Source organism: Plectropomus leopardus, chromosome 2 (genome assembly GCF_008729295.1).
Source record: "Plectropomus leopardus isolate mb chromosome 2, YSFRI_Pleo_2.0, whole genome shotgun sequence".
In the NCBI taxonomy this organism is placed as follows: domain Eukaryota; kingdom Metazoa; phylum Chordata; class Actinopteri; order Perciformes; family Serranidae; genus Plectropomus; species Plectropomus leopardus.
In genome coordinates this window covers 39,649,646-39,672,294 of record NC_056464.1, presented here as the reverse complement: position 1 = coordinate 39,672,294, position 22,649 = coordinate 39,649,646, and the positions used below count along the sequence as shown (strand labels likewise).

The following is a 22,649-nucleotide window of genomic DNA, read 5'->3' as shown; positions in this document are numbered from 1 at the left end:
TACTTGTATTTTAAAAGTCCAGTTTTAGTCGGATGGACACATTTATTTGACTTTTTCTAACATCATGAAAACTGACAGAAATGATTTTTTTGGATTCAAACCGCTGAAAATGTTGAAACATGTTGTTGTGATTGGGCCTTTTGTTTTGTTGTTTTGGAAATATCACAATTTAAAAACATGTCAATCACCTCTTTAAACACAAAATAAAACCAGAACAACTCACACCAAGACAGGAGGGGGTCAGAGGGAGTCCAGGGGCCCGAGTGGCTCCTGGACTCAGCATCAGTCTCACAGGAGGACGCTGCGTCTCCTGTTTATTCATTGTCCAGTCTCACGGCGTTCAAATGATCGGACGTGTTTTTGTGCCATTGCTCTGACTCACCACTGAAATCTGCTGTAACTTTTGTGAATCAAATCCACTACGAGGCTGACGTGTGTCTCAGAGGAGAACCAGAAATGAGTCGAAGTGTTAAAGAGAGGAGCAGGAAACGCCTCTGCTGAAGGTGGACTGAGTCACCCGTGTCACCTTTGTTTCAACTTTAACACACGAGACACGGTTTTCTGCCAAAACACCGACAGCTCTCCGACGTTCACAGCTGCAGCCTCTGCGAGCGCTCAGTGTTGTTTTGCACTTTCATGGAAAAATCTCAACAGACCAGGAAGGAATCAGTGAAAACGAAAACCAAATATGAAAACTCGCATATTAAACGGTAAATAGCATATATTTTAGAATACATGGAGTCTCCTTATAAAGGAGCATACTGGTTTTGACTTAATTTCTTTCTATTTTTTGTCTTTCTGTATCTCTATTGTTCTGATTATATGTCATGTAATGAAGGGGTCAACCGATACTGTTTTTTCAGGGCAGATACTGACACTAATTATTCGTAGTAATGAGACCAATAACTGATATTTGGAACCAATATGCATTTACAATAAAACTGAAAATCTTTATTAATATTTAAAATTTTGAATATGACAAACTCGAACACAAAACTATGTTTAAGTTTAGGTGTTGATTATATTTGAATCTTGTCTCCTCTTTAGCTTCTGCAGCAGCTGATGGAGGCAGCGGTGGAGCAGCAGCTTGCCGCTCAGTGGAGTAAAATGACCGTTTTTCTCAGTTTGATGTTTTTGATATAACGGCTTCAAATCCCCGTCAGTACGGGCTGTCAGACAGCGAGGTAAAGCACTGAAAATATTCAAAATATAACGTACACTTAAACTGATATGGATTTTTTTAGGTGGCTTTAAAAAATAGATGAAGGCAGAGTTTGCTCAGCGCTGTTTAATTATATCTACGTGATGCAGCGATTTTCTACCCCGAAGTTATTGTAAATAAACAGCTGTGGTTTGTGAGGACGTCCATGACTTTCCATGTAAACACCCAAAATCTTCAGGTTGATTTCAGTCAGATTTAAAGTGTGCATCTCCTGACTGGAGGCCGCCGACCAATACGTCTCAACAATCAGCAGCTGAAAAGTTTTGCAGCTAAAACGAGTACTTGGCAGTGATGCTGATTGTATCACTTTGTGCATTTTACTTATTTATCTTGAATTAGCAGAAAATAAATAAATGACTGTCCTCTGTGACCTGCAGCCGACCTGAATCTTGCCCAAAAACAAAACAGTGTAAACAGCTTTTATTCTCCAAATGTTGGCGTGATGTCCTCATCCGGCTGCCTTCGCCTCACACTGTTGTGAGTGTGTGTGTTTGTGTCTCTGAGTATTTCAGGCTTGTGTATGTGTGTGTATCAACATGAGTGTTTTTGTCCGGAACATGTTTAAATCGAACCGACAGACAGAGGAAACAAACGATGAGTTTCCTTCAGAGATTTATTTAAAAGCTTTTGTCAACACCCAAGTTTCCTTTGGACAAAGCAAACACACACACACACACGCACACACACAGTATGTCAGATGAGCAGAGAGGAAGAGACAGTTTGTCCCCCGTCTGTCTCCGTGTTGACGGGCCTGAGGAGGTCGTTTCCGCGAGTCAAGTGTTAAACACAACTGAACAATGATGATGTGAAACGTATGATGTGGTCGAACCTGCATTTCTCCACAGTACACCTGTTTACTGTTACACTTACATGCAAAATATATTACTGATAACATATTTACTTACTGTCTCCTGGATGTTGCCATTTAACCCTGAAGTGACAGATTTACTGCTGTTTACATTTTTTACTCTTTATTGCGCGCGCGCACACACACACACACACACACACACAATAAACACGGGCTATTTACAATTTATACTTTTCATTTACTCCCTCCTTTTATTTTCAACTAGTCTCTGTTTGCACTTTTTAAAGCCTGAGCAGATTTGCTTGATTTACTTTTAAAACATGGAAAGAAGGCAATAAGCAAGAAAGAGTAAATAACCCAAAAATTTGCAAGAAATTAGGGGTCGCAGATAATCAGCCTAGCCAATTATTGAGGCCGATATTTGGCATTTTGCTGATTATCTGTATCTGCTTTTTTTGTTAATGATTGCTGATAAAATTAATTAAAAAGTGCACAGAAAGTGTCAGCATGGGAGGAACTTTGTAAAACCTCAGAGAGCCTTTTTTATTTATTCATTTTTATTTAAATTTTCACTTGATAAAAAAAAAAGTTGATGGGAACTTGTATATGATGTTGAAAGTTTCGGTTTTGATTAAACATTTGCTAAAGGCATTTAAACAAAGTTTTGTGTTGGAGTTTGTAATATTCCAAGTTATAAACAATGACAGATAGATTTTCATTTTTATTGTAAATGGAGTGCAAATTGGTCAGGTTAACTACTAATAATCATCGGAAACGCCGATAAAAGCCCTGAAAAGCCATTATCAGTTGAACCCAAGAAATTAGTAAAAAACAATTACCTAAAAATTTATTTAAGAAATAAATAAAATAAAACAAGGCAAACAAAAAAGTACTTAAAAATTATAAGAATTTTGTATCAGAATTTTAAATCTGTAATTATGACTGCAAGTGTGATAATTATAAATATAGTTTACTCCCTAACTTTTTATAAAGTAATTTTTGAAATCTATTAATTTATTGCAGTTTTTGGAACGTTTCCTACCGAGTTGCTCATTGCCTTTTTCCCCATATTTTTGAATAAAATCGCACCGATTTGCTCCAGATTCAAAGGTTTTAAATATTTGTTAAAGGCTTCTAAAAGCATCTCGAAAAAAGTGATGTCGCTCCGGGTTTCAGAGGGTTAAATACACCCTTTAATGTTGCCTTTCTTACGATATACAAATCATGGCTGTGGCGACGCGTCAACGTAATCGATTACTTGAATATGTCGATTCACGAAACGTGCGTCGACGCGTCGCACCGTTTCACACAGCACACTGGGCTATTTTTTGTGGGAGAATAATGCCCTGCAGCATTTGTGAATGTTATTTTTGGTAAATTTGTTGTCATATTAATCGAGTAATAAAAAAATAATAGTTAGATCAATAAAAAAAAAATAATCGATAGATAAATCGATTAATTGAAAAAATAATCGATAGTTTAATTGATAAAAAAGTAATCATTAGGTGCAGCCCTAATACAAACCAAACTGTGTCATACACACAGCTGAAACAATGTCATTTTCAACATGCGTCACAGAGAAAAGCAGAAAAAAAAGACAGTTTCTGAAAATAATAAAGAGCATCAAAGAGGATTTAGTGTCATCACCAGGAATTACAAGGGAATGCTTTTAATTTGAAGGGGTTTGTCCCAGGGCTACCATTGGTTGGATAAAAGGTTCAGGATATTAAAGGCTGTGATTAAGTTATGAGTCATGCACAGTTGTTTTTGGAGTCTGTTAGCAGCATTAAGGCTTTGAAACTCATCATCATTTTTCCACGATGACAACACAACATTTTGAGGCCTTTTGAAGTTCGGACTTTGGAAATGAGACACAGAGACTCTGCAGGGTTTGGGCGGGAAAAAATGTCTGCTTATTGGTGCAATGAGAGAGTTCCCTTCATACTGTACTTGGACCAGTTCACAAGTTTAACTCTTTGAAACCCGAGGAAATCGGCCAATTCTTTTCAAAAACATAAGAAGGAGGCGATGAGTACAAGAAATGACCTAAAATATTGGCAAGAAATTAAAGTTACAAGAAAACTGCAGTAAGTAATAGTAAAAGTAATAATCTCAAAAAAGATAACCATTTTTCCCCTAAAACATAATTTTAAAAACATGTAATAATTATAAATACCATTTCTGGGAAAATGTTAATTTTCTAATACTTTTCTCTCTCTTCATTTTCAGGTAATTTTTCTTGTCACATTTTAACAATTTTGTGCAATGTGGCGGACTTTTCTTGTGAAATTGTTCAATGCCTTTGTGTATTTTTAAAACAAATCAAACCAATTGGCTGGGATGTCAAACATTTAAATGCTTGTGAACGGCATCTGAGGGGTTAAACATATAGAAATGTCCCCCGAGGTGTTATGAATTGACATTTCTTCCACATTTCGGAGTCGTGCTGCAGAGAGGAAGAAGTGTAGCAGCTCTCCGAGTGTGTTTCCTCTCTCAGCAGGCGTCTTTCCAACCTGTTGAGCTCTTTAAAACCTGCTGACAAAATGCAAACCAGCCAGCCGCCTCCACAGATCATGATAAATTATCATATGATAACACGGTCAGTTTCTCCTGGAACTGTGCTTGCAAACTTGGCAAGTTACCCCACCACCTGAAATAATTTCATGGTCCGGCTACAGATGCAGTGGAGGCAAGTTGTGTTGCGCTTCAGAGACTTCTGAACACTTTCAAATGTTGTGTCGTCCTCACGGACGGATTAATGAGCAGACCGACTGGACACGGACCCAAAGAGGCCGGGAGACCTGAGGGGTCAGAGCCTCTGTTTGAGCTGACTGTTAACATTTCTGTCTGAAAGTCAAACAAACAACTACAAAGTGATGCAAAAGTACACAAAAGGATAGAAAAGCAATACAGATAAATGCAGCATAACCACAAAAAACTAAAAATAACCACATACACACAAGAATAACTATGGAGATGCAAAGACAAATAGATACAAAACGACAATATGGAGACACAAAAATGCTAAAATGAGACTCAAAACCACCGCAAAGAGACCCCAAATAATCAGAGTCACACAATGATCACAAGAGACTTAAAACAACCACAAAGAAACACCAAACTACTAAAAATCGAAGCAAAATCAAACACAAAACTACTTCAAAGAGACTCAAATTTGCCACAAACACTTAAAATGACCACAAAGACGCTAAAAAATGACCATAGATACGCAAAATGACAGAGATATGAAACAAACACAAACATCAAATACTAGGGCGGGGCGATAAAACGATAATGTATCAATCGCGAAATAACTTTTCCACAACTGAAATATAAGACATAGTCCGCTCCAGCGCACGGATATGTCCCACAGCCCGCTCCAGCGTGCGGACATGTCCAACAGCCTGCTCCAGCGCGAACATGTCCAACAGCCTGCTCCAGCGCGAACATGTCCTACATGGACATGTCCTACAGGCCGGTCCAGCGTGGACATGTCCTACATGGACATGTCCTACAGGCCGCTCCAGCGCGGACATGTCCTACAGCCCGCTCCAGCGCGAACATGTCCTACAGCCCGCTCCAGCGCGAACATGTCCTACAGTCCGCTCCGACAGCCTGCAGTTCCTGTAATTGCGCTCGTCTGTTTGGGTCTGGGTGTCTCCCTCCTGTAGGTGGGGGGCCTCTCACCTGCCTGTGTCCTCTGTCTCCTGATCCCTCCATGTTTTCACTGTGTCTTCTTCCTGCTTTCAGCATCGTGTCTTTTCTCTCAGCGGGTTCTTTCTCATTACTTTTCTTAACCTAAGCTCTTAAATGTACCTCTGCAGTAAACGGTGCAAAATGATAAATTGACCAGTTTCCCTCATGAACCACATTCCCACAGTAACACACCGGGCTCTGCTGCACATACACTTCCTGTCTGCTGTGATTTATTCAGGTGTCCACTGGCTCGCTGAGGACACAACTAAAGTACTGTGGGAATAAGGGAATAAGTCAAAATATGTTCTTTTGGTTTGTCTGTTTTGAAAATGTGCAGTGATTTGATTATTGGGATTGTTTATCTCCGAAAACGTATCAGTCTCAGTTGGAATTTGAATTAAATTAACCGAGTATCAGATTCATCGACTTGTTTTGGAAAATAAAAAGCTTGGATGTGATTTGTTCGGGCATCAGATTACCGCAAAACCAAAGTTAATGTGACGGTAATGTTGTTGCTTCACGTCTCTCTGCAAACACAAAGCGAGTGCTCAGGTTGTGTTTCGGCTCTTTGACAATCTGTCCGTGTTCATGGTCGACTCACTGCGTCTCTGGACTCTGTCCTCTGTCCGTCTCATTTACTCTCTCACTCTGTCTCTCTCTGTCTATCGGCATGTGTTCGCTTTTACAAATGTTTAATAAATGCCTCCTCTGGATATTGTGCAAAAGCAGCCAAAATACCTAAGTACAGTGTTTTCTTTTTTTTTTCAAATTAAGAGGCTGATAAGACTTTTCACGTGGAGTCTGCTCCTCCGGTAATGACTTCCCATTAAAGGTCCAGTGTGCAGGTTTTAGGGGGATATTTTGGCAGAAATGAAATATAATAAGTATGTTTTTTAGTGTATAATCACCTGAAAATAAATGTCATGCAAACTGCAAGAAATTTAGCTAAAGGTGAGAAGAAAATGACCTGGACATTAGTTGTAAAAAAAGAACTTTATAAATTGAAAAATAAACAAGTAAATAAACAAAAAATTAAATTTTAGCACTTACTTGTAGGCCAGTTCCTTGTTTGTTTTTGTTTTTTTATTTAGGTAATATTCTTTCTTTTTTTTATTAATTTCTTGCTAAGTTTTGTGATATTACTTGTTTGCTCATTCCCTGTTTCCTATTTTATATTTCATAATAATTCACTTTTCCCTGCCCTTGTTTTATGATTGTTTATGTTTTTATATAATTACGTTTGTGTTCCAGTGTGAACTTTTTTTTTTGTAAGTGCTGCTGAGGGGCACGCACAGTTTTGTTGTATTTTGATACAGTTTTTCCTTCTACGCATCTAATGATTCTTTCTTTTCCCGTCTCCCTCGGTGTCATTTCTCCTGCAGAGAGCTGCAGCTCTGTGTGATGTGACCGGCTGCTTCGACCTTCTTCCGTCTCTCTCGACATCAGTGAAGCTCAGACAGAGATGAAGGCGATTGTTGCTGCGGTCCTGATGCTGTGCGTCTTCCCTCTGCAGCCTGCAGACTCCAGCGCCGCTCCAGAGGCCTCAGCCTGGAGACAAACGGGGCCCCGGCTGCAGCTCTCCCACTCCGGTAGGAAACATGCTCTTCTAAACATGTACATGAATAACACGGAGATACAATAAATCTACCTTCAGACCTGCAGGACGCCACTTCACTTTCACTCGGGGGTTAATTTTAGTTCTTGACTGGTGCTGAATGTACACGGATCTGCTGCTGAGACCTTCAGACACCATCAGGCCTGTTTGTACAGTCAGTGCAGGAGGACTTTAGGGTTGGCTGTAGCTTCGGTGTATTTGATGTAATAATGTGAAAACTATGTCGGATTTTTGTTAAAGTAACAATAAATTCAATTTTATCCATAAAGCCCAATATCATAAATCACAATTATGTCAGGGTCCTTTACAGCGTACAACATCCGTCTGTCGTCAGACCCTCACGAGATATGTTAGGATACATTTTTTTAATCTTATCTTTAGAGTAATGTGGTCTATGCTGAACTGAATCAGCTGCAGTGGCGACAGCCTCGCCGAACTGCAGCGTGTTTCATGTCTGTGGCGTTCACACACGCAGCGTTGTTGCATTGTCGCCGCCTGCTGCTATGAGTTCTGTATTTCCTTATTTTTAAGCACAAATTCCACTCACCTGTAAAGTCCTGCAAGCTCATGCACTGCTGACAACACGGTCCTGCAAAAGTTTCACAATAAAGAACCTCGTATCAGCAGCTGATGGGATTCTGTCCACAGAGACAGAGGACTTTTATCTTGAAACGGAAGCAGGGAAGTTTGAGTAAAACAGACAGCTTTGTATTTGCTCATCTCTGTGACAGAGAGAGACTTTTAAACTGAGGTCAGAGGTGGTTCAGAGTCAATATAATCATCAAAACAACTTTTTATTGTCTATTTCTGCTGACGAATGTGCGCGGCACGCGTAAATAAAATTCGGCAAGCCACCGTTTCTCTAGATGTGCTGCATCTGAGATGCACCTGACCAGCGCTGCTCAGGCGGAGAGTACGAATGCTCACACACTGCTGATGCATGCTGTGAGAAACGGGCCTTACAGTTTAATACGAGGTTGTTTCCTGGATGCATGACGTCACCCACCAGCAGGAGCATTTATTGGTCCAGAGCAGCGTCGTGCGTTCTTGTAAGTTTTCTCCCAGTTGTCTCTGGTTGTGTTGCGTATATTTGAAGTATTTGCGTCTCTTTGCTGCAGAGATTTAATGTGCAGGCTCTCTTTATACCGATGAAATACTTCTTTAAGTGCATTCTTCCTTCACATCCTCTCCACTAAACAGACTAATGACAGATTGAGTTCAAATTTTCTGTCTACAGTTAATTTAGTTTTTATTGTCCATTCAAACACCCGATGCCTAATTTATATGTTTTGCGCCACGTTTAAACAGAAACATTAATCATGAATGTCATTCGTCACAGCTTTCCTCTGAGCTTTTGGGTAAACACAGACGGGTTCAGGATGAATTGGGGGGGTTTAAGATCAATTTTGGTCATTAAATTGTTGATTTTTTCAGGCTGTTTGTGCTCAGCTGTGAGAGTTTTTTTCATTTGTGGCAGTTTTTTTACAGCGGAGAGAAAAACAGCAAAACAGCAGCAGACACAGGATTTATCTGTCTGTCCACCACGTGTCTTTTCCTTCAACTGCTTTCACATGAGAAACCTTCTGACTCCCTTCCTTTATTTTTGGTCCGGTGCCTATCAGTTAACATCTCAGTTTGCAAAACGGCAAAACAAACTCCTGATGAAAGTGAAGTCCTTTCCCTGCTGTCTGATTTTAGGAAAGTCTGTGTCCAGTTTGAGGATTTTGGTCGTTTTGTTAGAGAGAACCTCGTAATTCTGTCGTAAAGATCAATGAGGTGACGTCTCTTTGACGCAGCGTTCAAAGACGTCTGGTGAATTTGAGACCATAGAAATCTCCCCCAACATGCAGTGAATCTACTTTTTCTGTCTTGATTTCCCAGAGTTTTGGAAAGCATTGAGCTCTGAGGTTTTAGTTAATGTCGGCAGCAGATGCTGTTTTCACCAGTACAACACTTCATGGGTGCAGCAGGAAGGAATAAAGTGGGAGATTAACAGATTAACAACATGGGAGGTGACGCTGTGACGATGAGCGTCATGGTGCTCATAAATGTTTGAAACAGCCTCATTTAGATGAAGGGAAATTATTTAAACTGCCGGGAGTGAACGTCCTCATGCATGTCCAGATTTAAGGTTTTTGTCCTTGTTACTTTGCAGTTTTGTTGCTTTCACATGCTTCTTGATAATTTCGTATTTACAAGTTACGTGTACGTATGAAAACAGTGTCAACGTCTGATGGCAAAGAAATTTATATGTTGTTGTTTTGTTCCCAGTAGCTATCATTTACTTTCAGTAGTTGCATATGTTTTATATATGCATCTTTTAGCTGCAGCAAGCAAGCAAAGTTTTAACTTTAAAGTATGCCATGATACACGAGTTGCAGACTTGATGTCATAAATGCAAAAATATGGCAGACAAAAGCCGATCTTTGGTCCATGGTAAGAAACTTTTTGATTAATTCAATAATTAAATATTATTTTTGATTACATATAAAGTGTATAGTTGTTAATTGCTGTCCATGTAGAGTGGCCTGGATTAAATATAAAATATATAATATATAAAAAATCTAATTATTTATAAAAAAATGTACATAAAGTGGAAACAGCTATCAACCAACCAGTTTGCCCAATAAAAAAAATCTAAATTAAAAAACTGTTTTCTGAATCCTCAACCAAAACAAAAAACAGATAAATGCGCCTAAATATATAAATAAATAAATGCATAAATGCATACATACATACATACATGCAAACGTGCATAGTACATACAAACACACATAAATAAAGAGGCTCTTCACCATAAGAGCAGCTCACTGCACACACACTTAAGTGACCAGTGAAGTCATCTGCCCACTTCCAGTCACTTTAACACACTTTTTTTCCCAAATGCTTCCTACTTGGCAACCAGCGACACCAGTAAAGCCAACAACTGTTTCCTATCCAGCAGCAATTAGTTCAGGGAGGCTGGTTTCATTGTGCGGCGGTTAGTGAGATGTTTGTGCAGCGAGCAGTCCGCTGAGCGAATGCATGAATGAGTGGACGGATGAATGGAGGTGAACTGAAGCGGCGACTGTGTTGTTCTTTACAATTCAGGTTTTGTATCCAAGTGAGATGGGAGGAGTTTGGGAATAATTCCTAATGACGTGACAGGATTATAGAAGTTAAGCACATTTTAAGACCCGGCATGAATGTTGGTGATACAATGAGGGGAAAAGGGAAGGTTGTGAGTGTCCTGAAAGCTCTGACAGTTGAATTTTCATTTTCTATTAATGAAACCATTTGGCTTTAAACCATGGTTTTCAAGCCACAGCAACTTTTTAATTTCTTTATAATTTTTTCACTTGTTTTCAAACAATTTTCCTGGTTTTCTATTTTTAGTTTATTTTTTTAAAAAATCACTAATTTTGAGGTAATTTTCTTGTACCTTCACTGATTTTTTGCAGACTTTTGGGTCATTTCTCCCATCGTTAATTTAATATTTTGTTTCCTTTTTTGTTTGCTCTTGTTTCCTTTTTGTTTCATTTTTTTGTTCCCCAACTTCAACTTCAACTTTCTTTTTCATTTTTATCCGACTAACTTTAAGACAGTTTTCTTCTCTTTTTTAATTATTATTTTTTTTTATTTTTCTCTAATTTTCACTTATTTACCTTTTTGTTTTCCTGTTTGTTTATTGTGTAATTTTAAGGTAATTTTCTTATACTTTCACTGATTTCTTGCAGATTTTTGCGACATTTTTTTTTTTCATTTTGCATGGCTCATTGCCTTCCCCCCCATGTTATAGAAAGAAATTTTTGTTTCGGTTTCAAAGGGTTAATTCAGTATCAGTTAATAAAGCCTATATGCTTCTAAACTCTGCATAACAAACTGCATTATCACTTGGCAAAAGTTAACATGCACAGTGAAGCTGCCAGCAACCACAAGCTGCACAGACAAAGTCTGTACAGCAGGTAAAATACCCAGCGCCGCGTTACATCTGCACCCTGCGTATTTCTGCCGTAACCTTCATCAGGCGCCCAAAAACTCTGCTTCAAATTATTGGCACATATTTGGTAACAAGTTTTGGACATTAACTTAAGGTTAAACTAATGTTTTGCTGCATTTTTTCACCCCAGAGTGATCCAAAATCACCTCTCTCTCTATATATATATATACATATACATATACTGAGTGATATATTCAAACCCAATCAGCTTTTTCATGTGACAGCACCATCACATTAAATGGAAAATTCCAGATGTTTCGTGTATCAGGTTGCATACCTCGTCTTCAGCTGCCAGTCCGATCTGAGAGTCCAGATTCCATATCTGGGAATTTAATGTAAAGTCATGCGGATGTGAAAAACTGTTGTGCAGCACGTGTTTGTGTGATGAACCTCAACGTTCAGTTTCCATTTTCATTTGATTTATGTTTGTGTTCCTCTGATTGTTTTCCCTGGAGAGCAGGTGACCTCCTTTTTTCCTATTTCTCCCCAAATAGTTCTGGAGCAAATCTCATGATGTCATGTCGCTGACGTGTGTGTGTGTGTGTGTGTGTGTGTGTGTGTGTGTGTGTGTGTGTGTGTGTGTGTGTGTGTGTGTGTGTGTGTGTGTGTGTGTGTGTGTGTGTGTGTGTGTGTGTGTGTGTGTGTGTGTGTGTGTGTGTGTGTGTGTGTGTTACCAACAGTAGCAGCACGATGGTTTTCATGGCAGTAAAATGAAGCAGTGAACTCCAGTTAATGAAGTTAAGTCGAGGTTCTCTTCCTGTGTTTGTAGCTGCAGGATCAACATTAGAGAGACTATTAAGGTTTTATAAGGTGGATACTCAGACAGGAGCTTCAGGGGCAATCACACACACACACACACACACACACACACACACACACACACACAGAGGGAGGAGAGAGTGTGTGCGTCACAGCTGACCCAGTGTCTGACCCAAACAGGAATCCAGCGAGACCAGCCCTCATCCTGCAGGGAGACACACTCTGTTAGCCTTTAACCTGACCACCGTGTGTGTGTGTGTGTGTGTGTGTGTGTGTGTGTGTGTGTGTGTGTGTGTGTGTGTGTGTGTGTGTGTGTGTCTGTGTGTGTGTGTGTGTGTGTGTGTGTGTGTGTGTGTGTGTGTGTCTGTGTGTTGTCTGTGTGTGTTTGTGTGTGTGTGTGTGTGCATCATTGTACCCAAAATAAACCGCTAAAAATCGAGACACGGAAGAGATGTATGTACATTAAAGAAAGCGTTTACCTGTGACTTGTTTACATGTGTACACACACTTTATTTTAGCTGGTTTCCATTAACCCTCAAACTGCGCAAATTTACATTGTGAATATAAAATAAAGTAAAAGTAAGTAAAGTAAAGTAAGTAAGTATAAAAAAAAAAAAAGTTGGTATTCCGAGCAATTCAAAAAGGAATATTTGGCAAAACTGCACCGAAAACACTTTTTTGAATTTTGAATCAGCAGGCGCTACAAGAGCTGTGATTGCATCACATAACTTGAGCGGATCATCTGGAAGATTTGAATCCACAGTTCCTCTGAAATCGTGGACTATCGGCTCCCAGAAATCCCTCATACGTGGGCGCGGACACGCCCGCCTTTCTGTTATGGCTCCATAACACGCCTATGTGGCCTTGGATTGGAAATAATGACGGCTAGTGCGGTGGCTGCAATAGAAATAAAGCTGCTGATGTTTTAAAACATCCATCGCCATGGTTACTGGGATGTTATCACCAGAGGAGAAGTCGCAGAGCATCACTCAGTGCAGTCAGCTCACCATTGTGTTTTATCCACAGTTTGAAAATATTGCTTAAGTTTTGCGCAAACCTTTGAATGGAAACCCGCCTGTCGCTCCAATCTGCTCCTTATTATCTTCTGACCTCTGAAACAAACACACACTCTGCCAAACACACATCAGCCCAGACTCAAGTTCTGGTGCTCACTTTTATGTACACACATAAACACATACACACCCTCATACACATAAAAACATTAATGTGATTACACAGTTAAACACATGCAGGTGCACTTACAGTATTTACATGTGAGTGTGTGTGAGTGTGAGTGTGAGTGTGTGTGTGTGTGTGTGTGTGTGTGTGTGTGTGTGTGTGTGTGTGTGTGTGTGTGTGTGTGTGTGTGTGTGTGTGGGAGATTTAATGCAGGTTTGAGGATCTAAAAGCATGACAGAAATTGAAATTTATTTCACAATAAAACTGCAGAGATGCACGGACTGACTCTTTGCCTGCAGTGATATTTAGTCGAGTTGTAAAGAAGCCAAATCCAATAAGGCAAGCATCATGAAGAATGTAGGTTACAGATAATCAATTTAAATTCGTACATATTTTTTTTCATTATTCACATTACTTTAAAACCCTTCACAAACTGCAGACTTTAATGAGTGATGGGATATGAGTTGGAGGATTTAAAAATGTTGTGCACTTTTGTTTTTCTGTGCTTTTATTTTTCATTTAGACCACATTTAGATGTAAACAGCCCTGCTAAAAACAGAAAAAAAGGATTACAAAGGATTACACTCTGGGACCTGTTTTCAAAATGTGCATTTTTAGGCCCCTAAAATACTGTTCAAACCGCAACAAAAGATGTAATATTTCATGCAAGAAGCGTTGCCGTGTAAACTCCATTTAGTGCTGTATTGTGATCTTGTATATAGTACCCCTCTTTTTTCATCCATTTTTTAATCTTTTGGAAATATTTTCACTTCTTGCACCTTGAAGCCTGCATAATAAAAATGTACCGTCACCATATATCCAACTGCGCCAATCTTACTCTAAGTTTTTGAGGATTTCGAGGTAGAACCCTGCAGCAGTGAAGCTCGCAGCCAGCTCGTTCGCACGCTACACTGCTGCTAAAACTCGACCAAATATAGCAGGTGTGTTTGGGAAAAAAATGTTATGCATCCTAAAACAGGATAATGAGGTGTGATGTTGCATATAAAATCAACTAAAAACATTTTTTACCTTTCAAGTACTTTGCAGTTGTGAAATCTTGCATGCTGCTGCTCAGGACGACGCCATTAAACCGACGCCAACAGCATTTTAAATTCAGATGTCGAGGCTGAGAGGGATTTTTCTCCTGCAGAGGGTGAACATTACTGTGTTGTGTGTTTTGACTATATTTTGGAAAGTCAAATGTTTATGTATAAGTGTGTCAGTGTGTGTTTTGTTGAGCCGGTTTATTGTTTCAGAGTTGGTTTAGAGTAGATTTAACTTCTTTGACAGGAGTTCTTCCTGCTGGTACTTTTTTGACACTCATGTGGAACAAATCCAACAAAAACACGCTGACCTCATGTTGGACTGTGGGATGGGAAATTTGTGACACACACACACACACACACACACACACACACACACACACACACACACAGATGCACACAGAGTGATAGCTGTGAGTCGACTGTGTGTTATCTCACACACATTATTTTGATAGCTGGTCACTCAGACGCATATAAAAACATGAATCGGCATTCTCTTGTACTCTACGTATGTATAAATATCCAATTATCATTCAGACAGCTGCACACACACACACACACACACACACACACACACACACACACACACACACACACACACACACACACAAGCACACACACACAAGCACACACATATTCATCTGTAGCACACATGGGAAAGGTGTGTCACTGCATTTGTCCTTCTTTTCATTATTAGATAAACTCAGAGGAAAAAAAACTCGTGTTGCTGCGGGAAATCTGTCAGAACTGATTTAATTCATTCTGAATGACATCTGCAGAACACCAGTGTGTGTGTGTGCGTGCGTGTGTGTGTGTGTGTGTGTTCAGTCCAGCCTCCTGGGAGGTGTTGCCCGTACCTCATGGTGTCATGTGGTGAACCTTGACCTTTGACCCCACTCCGATTGCAGTTGGTAGATTTAGGAGAAGAGGCTGAGAGAGACTGCAAAAAAATCAATAAATCAAAAGTGAGGAAAGAAGGGAGGAAACAAAACTAAAGGAGTCAAACTTAACGAAAAATTAACGGGAAGCAGGTAAAAGAGGTTTTTGGAGGTGTCAATGAAGGAGGCAAGGACAGAAGAGAAGAGCTAGAAGAGAAGGAAGGAAAGGAAGGAAAGGAGGGAGGGATGGCACATGGAGGGGTTTCCTGAGGTTAATGAACCTGTCAAACACCTGAGACGAAACAGAGCGGCGCAGGGAGGTCAGAGAGGCGGGACCGATGTTAATTAACACTGGTTTCTTAAGGTCAAACCGTGTGTGTGTGTGTGTGTGTGTGTGTGTGTGTGAAAGGAGAAAAGACTTAGAAAGTTTAAGCAAATAATAAGAGTTGACTAGAAACTAAGCTGAATTTACTTAATTTTGTGAAGTTGTTGATACTTGAAAATGACAATTGGAAATACTTTGTTCTCACAACTTCTGCAAATCAAGAACTTGATCACGACAAAACTCATTTTGCCAACAATGAAGTTTGGATATCTGTTGTTTCTGTTTCGTTAACATGTTTCAGAAAATTCAAATATGACTGACACATTTGCAGCCAGCAGAATACAGATGTATGTAAAACACAGTATACTTAGTTTACTGAAGTTGCTGAGACTTAGAAAGATCAATTTAATAAAACTTTTAATTTGCAAAAACTAAACAAAAGTAAATAATACGTAAATATAACGACATTTGAAGGAAACTTACAATGAGATTTAAAGTAAACATAAATTAAGACTAATAGTTAAAACTGATGCAGCTACACCACTTTAAAGCGGACGTTCAATTTTTGTTGTTCATTTTTAGTGAACTAGTTTTATCATAATCATGTTATAAGTTAAATTGTGGCAGATTTTTATTTGTTCACACACACACACACACACACACACACACACACACACATCCAGACGCTGGTTAACGTCGCACAGTCAGGAGCTGACAGACGCCCTCGATCTTTAACTCGTTTCCAGATAAGAGACGGAGGTTACAGATAACAGCTGATTAAAACTCGTAGTTAGAGGAGCTATACGTACTGATAGCATGGCTTACATCACTCACTTACACACACACACACACACACACACACACACACAAACACTTTACCCAGTTTACCTGAGGAGGAGGTTTTAATACACTGTTACTGTCAGCCAGAAGAGTTTTTTTACGTTTCTGATGCTCGTCAGAGGTTCAGGAGGATCAGGGAGGAACTGCAGGCTGTTCATTTCACTTTATACACAACTGAATGAAGGGGCACACACACACACGTACACACACACACACACACACACACACACACACACACACACTCACACTCACACACTCACCCTGTTCTGCTTCACTTTGGCACCTCGCTCTGTTTCACTCCAGGTGTTTACCAAACACTCTGTAACACTTCAGCCTCCTCAAGAGCAATAATGCATGAGTGTGTGTGTGTGTGTGTGTGTGTGTGTGTGTGTGTGTGTGTGTGTGTGTGTGTGTGTGTGTGTGTGTGTGTCCTCATATTGCACAGTCACTGTTCTCCCACACACCGTGGGAATAAACTTTCTGATTTAACTTTAAAAAGTTACTCAAATTAAATCATAACAAAATTACCTCCACTTGTCTTTACAAATTCAGTCAACTTAAAAATTTTAGGCAGTCTGGACACAACTAGAAATTGGTAAAAGGTGATAAAAAAATTACCTGATTTTATTATTTATTTATTTTTTTAGTTAGCGAAAAATATCCAGAAACTATTTATAATGATTAAAATTGTATATTTACCATAATTATGTCACAGAAAAAAAATATACTTTTTAAAAATTTTCAGCACTTTTCTCAGATCATTTTCTTTTTTTTTGTTGTTTTTTTACTTTTACGTTTTTGTGCTTATTTTCAGGGAATTTCCTTGTAATTTTTTTAATTAATCACTTACTAACTATTGGGCAATGTCTTGCTAAGTTGCTCACTGCCTTCTCGCCATATTTTTGAAAGAATTTGCTCGGCTTTAAAAGGGTTAAGAAGGAATCATGAGCCTCTGACATCACGTCATCAGTCATAATAGTGACCCAATAACAAAGATAATGAGTCCATGTTAAAAATCCGGATAAAACATCCAACAACATTCCTGCTGCGATGTCAGTAAATGAGCCGAGTTCATCAACCTCTCTGTCGCTTCTTCCCATGAAGAGCGAGGAGGGAAAAATAATCCAGTGTGGTCTGTAGAAAGAGACAGACGGTCTCTGAGGACTCAAAAAAATGTCCCTGTCTGTCCTTTAAGAGACACACACAGTCGCAATCATTTTACAGAAAACAGGACGATATACTGCACAGAGAACATTTTCCAGCTTTTGTCTCCATCACTTTGATTTGTAATGTTTTACCTTTTTTGCAGCTTATGTTAGTATTTACGGAGCCCCTTAAAATAGTGGTTGTTTACTGTTGGCAGGACGCAGCGTACTTTCAGAAGAGAAGAGGGAGAGATAAAAACAGCATACTTATGTCATTAATCTACACCACTTCCTCATCATCTGTTTTCTTTCCTCTCTTCGTTTCCTTGTATGTACATTTTCTCAACAACCTTGTCTTTACCATTTAGAGAAGAGATCAGTCTGAAAAATACTGCAGGTGATTAATGTAGCTGAAGTATTTCAGCCAACCGATGCTCGATAAGCTTAGAGCAGAAATCACTCTTTCCCCTCAAATCCTCCTCAGCCTGCTCTTTTTTTATTTGTTAGAATTATGATGATTCACACTTTCAACCTCCGGAGCAGCGCTGCATTTTCCTGCTGAGAAAAACACAAAACTTTCAAGCAAAGTGTTAAAGCATTAGTCAGTCTCGATAATGGAAAGATAAGCCCCTTATACGTGGGAGCGGCCACATATGAGGGATTTCTGGGAGCTGATGGTCCACGATTTCACAGAGGAATTGTGGATTCAAAACTTCCAGATGATCCGCTCAACTTTCTCAGAGTTATGTGATGCAATAACAGCTCGTGTAGCTCCTGCTGCATCATGAGGGAGCCAGTTCCTACTGACAAGCACATAGACACAGCATCATGTGACCTCATCACATCATGTGACCAAGAAAAGACTAAAAGGTGTTTCCATTGCAGTTTTGTCAAATATTCCTTTTTTGAATCACTTGGAATACCACCTTATGCAATAAATGAGAGTTTTCAAAATGAAAGGAACAGAGGGGGTGAGTAGATCAATACGCTGTGTGCAGCTGTACCTTGAAATGTCTCAATATGCGGTCAGGTTGGGGTGATCGGATAAAACTGCAACGTTGAGCAGAATTCACAGGGATTCCCTGAATTTGCGTGAATTATTGCGATTGCAACCTCACCAATTCTTGGAGTGACTGATTAGTCCAGCAGGATTTCTGTAAAAACAGTAGTTTAATCAAGTTGCACTTCTCTAAGTGAAGTATTTCTCATTAGGATGTACAAGTATAATACCTGTTGGCGTCCAGTGTTGCTACTTGAGAAAACTGCTCATCCAAACGCTGCCGAGTGTGAAGTTGACTGGAGGGATGGCTGTCGAGAAAGTTGAAGGACAAACACACAGAGACTCCCGGCTCTTGTTTTGTATCCACCCTGTTAACCATTAAAAATAAATGACACTGATGTTTGAAGGAGAGTGGCAGCGTCTTCCCCGCGACAGGAAGCGCTGAGTTTTATAGGAAATGTGGTTTCATTTAGCAGAACATACAAACATGCAACACGTTATAAAGTAAAACCCCCACGATCACTTCCTCTGCTTTCATCTCTTCCCATAATTACAGTGCTGAGATGCTGCTACTGTTCACTGGTTTGTCTTTAGCGAGCGCTTTATTCAGCATGCGGGCAGTTTTTTCTCTGCGTGGCTGCAGCGTCCCGTTCGTGATGAATCAAACTGAGTTCATGTTTCTTCTTGGAGTCGCTGCTCTCTGCAGCTCTGTGATGTTCATCATCTTCTCGCCTGTGATTTATCCCTCTGCTGTTGTGGGTCACGGCCTGCCGTCATGTGTAAACTTTGGCTCGAACACCAATGACAGGAAGTCACAGCATCTCCGCCTGTTTAAGTTCTGGTCATACTGCACCGGCGTGTTATTAATGCAGGAGTTACGTGATATTTTTTAAGAGGATCCTAGCTGTTAGATTATTCATAGATACAGATGCAGCCGGTTGTTTAGTTCAATAAATATATTAAGTGACTGTTAAGTTTAAGTTCAAACTCTGGCTTTCCGTAAAACTTCATTTAGTCGCGTGCACTATTATTTGCTTCAGTCAACTCAACAGCCTTTTATTTGGGGACAGGCGTCTATATGGGACCGGCTTTTCATTCCTTTCACACAAAACTTACTCAGCATAGATGGGAAATACAGTCAAATTGTTCATTTATTCCTTAGAAACCTGAACAAAATGGCTCCATTTTATTCAAAACATGGTAAGAAGGTAATGAGCAACAAAATAAGAAATGACCCTGAAGCTTGCAAGAAATCGTTGAAAAGTACAAGAAAATTAGCTGAAAATTTGCACATACAAAAATGAAACAAGCAAAAAAAAAAAAAATATTTATTATTTATTATTAATTATTATAAAAAGTATAATAATTCTGTAACATATTTTTAAATATATAATTATATTTATAGTTCATTGGACATTTTTCTGTAGCTTTTTTTTAAAAAGTCTACATTTATTTATTTATTTATTTTCCTTTTTTTACATGATTGAGAGGTTTTTATGTTCATTTGGCTGTTAATTTTGTTTTTAAAAAAGGAAAATTAAAAAAAAGAAATCTGACGTAAAATCGTGAAGCAGCATTGATAATCATTGTCGCTCCGGCAGAATTAAACTGTAAGTGATTCTTTGCTGTGATTTAGAGCCAACAGCGACACTGCAGCTTTGCATTAAACTCGTCTGTGTTCTCTGTCTGCAAAAACCGAGGAAACAGGGCACGTGCTCATACGATGGAAATAAATCTCCGTCCGGGTTCACACATCGTGTGTCATGTCAGATTGAGGCTCCTGTTGGTGAACATGTGGCTCAGCAGTTCAAAATGTGTGTCACATTCTTTGAATCCTGCTCTTCCTTTTTCCTGTTTGTCCACTGTACAATACCGTCCTGCATCTCTGTCGTATCCTGCTGTGGCATTTTTAAAATACTCCGAGTAGTTCCTCACAACCCTCTTGTTTGCCTTTTTGTATTTTTAAATGTGCTGTAGCGAGCAACGGAGAGCGAGCTGTACCCAGTGTGCCATTCAGCGGCCTGGAAGTTCGTTTTTATCTTCACATTATTTAAAAGGGACCATGTTCATGTTAACTCATGTAAGTTAACTTGATGCACTTTACCAGATTATAGTTTAGACCTAATATGCATCTGCAATCGGAGTTCCCGCTAGTTGCACTACACAGAGTACATAACGCACGACTTATTAATATGTCCTGCAGACCAGATCAGATCAGGATTAGGAAAACATCTTGATTTCAATTAAATACGTACTTTAGTTCGTAAAAGTCACGTGACTATGTTGCCTTTTGTTTTCATACGGCGACACAAACAGTGATCTCGTGGTTGAAAGTCCATGTTTGTTTGTTCCGTACACCTCCACTCCCTTACTCAGACTTTCTCAGACTTTCTCGGTCTTAATACTTATACTCTTAACACTAATACTTTATGCCCGCACATCCTGTTTTGTGAAGAGTTTGTGTCTGTTTCATGTATTTCTGTGAGACCGGGCTGGTTACTAACAAAACAAATATAAAGAATATTTAGGAACAAAAGAAGTCAAGAGTTTGTCCTTTAGATATTTTAGGTGAAACTCAGGTGAACGCAAATGATCAACAGTTTTTTATTGGTTAGGGATTAGGCTTGGTTTTATTACGGTATGCCAGGGTATTTAGAAAGCTCGAAGGTATGTTCTTCAGCTTGTCTTTAAACTTATTGTATGTAGTGCACAGCACGCACCATCAGAGCTCAGTCTCTGGGGCAGCTGAGCTGAAAGACACCGCAAAAATAGTAGTGGAGGGAGAAGTTACAGGACTGTAAACAGCCGGCGGCCATCAGACAGAGAGACTGTAGGGAATAACAGCATGATTTTTACATCTAACTTGGTGAATTAAAGATTTATTTTGACCAAACCGAGCTGGTGATTTTTGGAACAGTAGACTTATTGACTACATTACTAACAAGAGTAACCAAGACAGTTTGGGGGAGTTTTATTTTGTTTGTAAATAAAGTGTGTTCTGTGATGAGTTAGAGGTAATTAAGCCTCGTTAGTCTTCTGTGACTGAGAGAGAGTTGAATTCAAAAGACGTACAGTTGTATTTCTCTGTCTAATAAGGAAAACGGGTGTGAAAATACTGCTTTTCTTAACATTCTGTGGGTTTCTGTTGTGTATTTATAAGTCGGAGAGTAAGTAGTGGGTAGTGTTGCATACTTGCATCATCATATGCTTTATACCCCGGTGAAAGTTCAGGAAGGTTGTATGAAAAGTTAGATATCGACCGAGCCTATTAGGGACCTGGATGAAGTAGCTGAAACTATTTTAGTTGCCTCAGAAAAATGTTTCTCTGAAACTTAACAGATCACAGTCGAAAGCTTCTTTTCATGAGCCAGCAGTGAAACAGGGTCATCAGAGCCGAGAGCAAATGCAGCCGTCCATCCCATTTCTGTAAAGTGCCGACAAGCCCGGTCAGGGTTTCTGACCCCAGTCAGCCTGGCAGGTTAAATGAAGGAAAAATAAATGTGACCCGAGCACTGAAATAATAGCTGCTGAAGTTATTTCTCTGTCTGAGGCAGTTTCGATGTTTAAATTCTGCTCCGAATGGTGAAACGTGATATATTAAACGGCGGCAGTTATCTGTGTCAAGGTTCAAAGGGAAACTCTTTAACAGTGATTTAGAGCTCTGGGCCGAGCGGAGACGCTACGACAGAGCGGAGGACATGAGCAGTGACGCTGACGCCTCGCTGGAGGAGGATCAGAGACACTTAGAGATAAATGAACCCAATGAAAATGGAATTACCGTCAAAATCGCCCTGTTTTTTCTGTTCTGTAGGACCAGAGATTCAGTTATTCTCTCTCTCACACACACACACACACACACACACACACACACACACACACACACACACACACACACACACACTACTTTGCAGACAGACTCATGGAAACAATACAGAAAGCACTGAACCGAGGCCAAGATTCAACATAAACAATTACTTGACTAGGACGAGTGTGTGTGTGTGTGTGTGTGTGTGTGTGTGTGTGTGTGTGTGTGTGTGTGTGTGTGTGTGTGCCTGTCAGAGCTGGAGACTGTGGAAGGAGAAATGGAGGCTCACCCTGACATTTTAAGAGATGTCATCATTCTCTGTCCTTCAGATAATCCTTCCCCTCATCCGTCTCTT

General features: G+C 39.6%; 1 protein-coding gene across 1 annotated transcript in view; it reads left to right on the top strand.

Moving 5' to 3' along the window:
• si:dkey-49n23.1 (semaphorin-3D) overlaps nucleotides 1–22,649 on the top strand; it is a 99,093-nt gene that overhangs the window by 38,702 nt on the left and 37,742 nt on the right. The window contains 1 exon segment of the mRNA XM_042510822.1: nucleotides 7,109–7,315. Coding sequence (XP_042366756.1) covers nucleotides 7,189–7,315 — 127 coding nt within the window. The 5' untranslated portion in view covers nucleotides 7,109–7,188.